General features: G+C 57.1%; 1 protein-coding gene across 1 annotated transcript in view; it reads right to left on the bottom strand.

Moving 5' to 3' along the window:
- Positions 1 to 200: 200 nt before the first annotated feature.
- NPM3 (nucleophosmin/nucleoplasmin 3) overlaps positions 201 to 3,933 on the bottom strand; it is a 4,335-nt gene continuing 602 nt past the window's right edge. Inside the window, exons 2-6 of the mRNA XM_085306393.1 lie at positions 3,119 to 3,204; positions 2,236 to 2,355; positions 1,435 to 1,528; positions 931 to 1,044; positions 201 to 790 (exon numbers count right to left, since the gene is read on the bottom strand). Coding sequence (XP_085162519.1) covers positions 947 to 1,044; positions 1,435 to 1,528; positions 2,236 to 2,355; positions 3,119 to 3,204 — 398 coding nt within the window. The 3' untranslated portion in view covers positions 201 to 790; positions 931 to 946. The remainder of the gene's footprint in view (positions 791 to 930; positions 1,045 to 1,434; positions 1,529 to 2,235; positions 2,356 to 3,118; positions 3,205 to 3,933) is intronic.

Here is a 3,933-nt window from a genome sequence, read left to right on the forward strand (position 1 = left end):
GCAACCAGTTGGTCATGGGACGCAAGCATGCAAAGCCCTCAAAGGAGACAGAGGGGACCCGGGGCCTCTCCAGCAAGGTCCGCAGCATCTTCAAGGGATCAAGGGAGACAGGTGTAGGGGGTCTGGACACTATGGAGCATCTCCCACTGCAGTGGGCACGGGAGGAATGTGACAGCCAGCAGTGACCCCCGCTCCAGAGCTGATGCCTGAGAGACCTTTATTCAAACTGTAAAAAACATTCTTTACAAAGGATTTGGACCCAGTCTCTTCCCCTGAACCATGGATAGATTCTGAGCCCCCATCCCAACATGCTGCATGTGAGGATGCAGCCTGAGCTCTGGTTTCACATAACACTTCTGACTGTGTAAAAACTATCAAGCTGTGTGTAAAGAAAAGCAAACATCCAAAAATCTCAGTGAAACTACTTCCCACCTCTGGCTGTACACCCAGCCCCTGGGGAAAGGGCCAGGATTGGGCATTTAAGAACTAGGATGACAGGGGTACAAAGAGTAGAGGTCCAAGACTGCAAAAAGGCACAGGACAAGAAAGAACTCTCCACCATCCCTGACTCCCAGGACAGAGACAGAGGAGAGGGGAGGTACCAGCAGCACCAACCAGATCCCTATTTTGGGATCAGCCTCCTAGGGTCATGAGAGAGGGGCCACCCTGTGCTGGGAGCAGCTCCTGCCCCTCAGCCCCCAAAAAGTTACAGCAGAAAGCAGCAAAAGTTGAGGTCCTGGCAAGAGGTGTCCGAGGTAAAAACCATCTAAGGAGGAATCTCAGCAAGTACCTGGAGAAGGAAGAACCAGACTGAAACCAGCAGCCTCCTGCAGCAGTGCCCTCTCCACACCACCACTGCACAGTAGGACAGCTTCCACCCACGGAACTTCCCACAGGGGATGCTTCTTCCAGAGCTGCCCAGTCCCTCACCTTGCCAGGAGACCAGTTACTGCTTCCCTCTCTGCTTCTTGGCTGGCATGACAGCAGCAATTTCCTCCTCAGACATGTCATCTTCCTCCTCAAAGGAGACATCCTCCCTGTGAGCTGGGACAGACAGACAACCCTATTACCCACTTTTGCAAATACAGTTTGCCCCCAAGATACTTGACAAGCATGGGTAACAGGCCATGTCCCAGCTGGAGGAAAGTCTCAGATGGGAATGGTGACAGAAAGGTGTGGGAAGAGGAGACAGTGTGGGTCATCCAGACCCTTTTCCTGAGCAGAGCTCAACACCAACAAGATGATCCCCAGGGAAACAGTGCAGACGGGTCACACTGCTGGAGGAGGCATTTAGCGTCTGCACTGAGCAGCACCAAGGGGCATCTCCCCTGGGCACCCCAGGGAAACGGGGCTTCCCCACGGGTGTTAGCACTGGATGAAGCCCCTCAATATCCCTCACTCCTCCTGAGCTTTTCCCCACACACAGGTCCTTACTGATCTGGTGCCAGCCGGCGAGGTGCACGGGGCCAGAGCCTGCTGCCAGGCGGAAGGTCACTGGAGGCTGAAGCTGGAAGTTGTCTAGACTTAGCTGCAAAGAGGCAGAGAGGAGGAGTTACTAGCGGCAGAGGCAAAAAGCAGAAGGTCCCACAGTGCCCAAGAGAGCACACACCCCAGTTGAATACAGCCTCGGCTTGGGCAGAAAGTGGGGTGGCGAGAGTGCTGGTGCCCTGCAATAACCACAGGAGCAGGGAGGGGAGCAAGGGCACAATCTGGTCTCCGAATTGTCTCCACAGAGACCAGGGAGAGGTGACAGAGCACATCACCCCCCTTACCAAGCCCAGACTGCGCCCCTCTGTGCCTCCTTTTCCCAGTCCCCACCACACAACCCCTATCTACCAAAAACGATTATGTCTGTCCTCCAGGCAAACGTTTAGTAGGACAAATCTTCTACAGAGCTGCACTTCTGCACCCATCAAAGGCAAACAGCCGTCACCRAGACGGCACGGCGCTGCGCTTCAGTCCCATGAGGTTGCCCCACAGGATGCAGGGCTGGGAGGGGGACCTGGAGTCAGGACCAACCCCACTGAGCCCAGAAGCAGCATGTGCACACCCCAGGAGGCTCTTGGGGCACCTGCAGCCAGGCCATGGCTATTCCGGCYGTTTCCCAGAGAACTACAGACTAGCTCGCAGTCAGGATCCTAAGGGAAAGGTCTACAAACATACAGAGATGTGCAGATGCAGAGATGTGCGTCCCCTGCAGCAACCCCTGCCCGAGTCCCCTGGACATCCTCTTACCAAGGGCTGGCATGACAACCKCAGATTCGCCACAGGCACAGAGATCTCCTGGTTCTCGTGGTTTCGCCCGACAACCTCCACCACGTTGCACTCGTCCTTRGCACCGTCTGTGAGGCAGACCTGCGAGGGAGCAGAGGTTGTGGATTACTTCCCTCCCAGGGAATGCAGCAGGGACAGTTGGGGCTCTCCTCGGGACGAGTGACCACAGCAACGCTTCCAGCCTAGCTGCGATACCAGGACACTGCTACATATAATGGCAAGACATGGAAATTAATTTCTTTTGCATGAAGGCCCAGACTGACTGCTAATTCCTGGAGGGAGCACAAATCCCTCCTTGCAGCAATTGTCCCTTTACTGCCTGCTAAGGGGCTCTGTGCTTTTTCCACCTGGGACAGCTGTTCCTGCAGTTGCCTCAGGATACAGCATCTGGGCTGCATTTTCTGTTGATCTGTGCTGGCAGTTCCTACATTCCCAGGACAGACAGTGACCCCCAGACAGAGACAGGAAATAAATGAACAAAGTCCTGACTCCACCTGGCCTTGGAGAGCAGCAGGCCRGAGACTCATCTGGTGGGGACCTATGTTCTGCTGCAAGGCCCCAGCAAGGTCCAACGCAAGRGAAAACACCTTCTTTTGCCCCATGTTTGGAGGATTCCCCCACCGAGCAGCCACAAGCTGCCTCCAGGCTCTGATGACTTTGCTCAGGCACCTCCRCAGGAGGCAGGAAAGCACCAGCCCTGCATCCTGCCCTCGGGGCAGCCACCGTAGAGGCCTCAGCGCAGCGTCCAGCTCTCCAGCCAAGGAGGAGTGAGCCTGGCAAGGAGGCGTGAGGTTGCAGGCTGCCAGCAAAGAGGGGAAGCGCAGCTAATCTGCATCTCTCTTACCACAGACAGAGCCAAAATGTGGTCGGAGTCATCCTCCTCATCCACCTTGAACGTGTAGGATTTGGCACTGTCAGTCAGCTCACAGCCTGGGAACCGAAGATCAGAAAAGCTGAAGTAACTGCRGGGCCCTGAAGAGCCGCAGACACGTGGTTCCCAGGGAGAGTCCCAGCCCAGGCAGATAAGCACGTGGCATCCCCAAAACACGTTTATTTTTAATGCACAGCAGCCTCAGACGAGGGCACTCAGGGTGAAGYGCCGCGGAGTACGATCTACCCAGCGCGGCACCCTACAGGCACAAAACCTGGCTCCCCCGGATCGGGCTGCTTCGAGAATAAGGACAGCGCAAAATTACATCTTCCGCTCTTAGGATCAGGATTTAGCCAGCCGCAGCTAGAAGAGAAAGGCGAAACGCCCTGGGCGTGTTTGCTCGCTGCGGGATGAATCACCCACGTGAAGCAGACAGGAAAAACGCAGGCCGGAGCCCTCGGAAAGAGAGGTTCTCTGCAAACACGGCCCAGGGCAAGCCCGCTTCTTAGCTGGGCTTATGCATGCGTGCATGCAGCTCGGCAGGGCGAGGAATGAAAGCCAGGTGCAGAAAAGGCCTCGGGGATTGCTCTGCTTCCCTTTCCCAGCGCACGTGTGCCGTGCCGGGCCGTGCCGTGCCGTGCCGTGCCGGCGGAGAGGAGCCGGGCTGAAACCCGCCCGCACACGCGCTTAGGAGCGCCGCGGGGCGGCGTGTCGCGGTGAGCAGCCCCGAGGGGAGGGCACAGGGTGGCCCTGCCCGCCCCGGGCACCCACGCGAAGGCCGGCGGGGG

This window comes from Rhea americana, unplaced genomic scaffold, assembly GCF_003343005.1.
Source record: "Rhea americana isolate MKP2758 unplaced genomic scaffold, rheAme1 scaffold_24, whole genome shotgun sequence".
NCBI classification, from domain to species: domain Eukaryota; kingdom Metazoa; phylum Chordata; class Aves; order Rheiformes; family Rheidae; genus Rhea; species Rhea americana.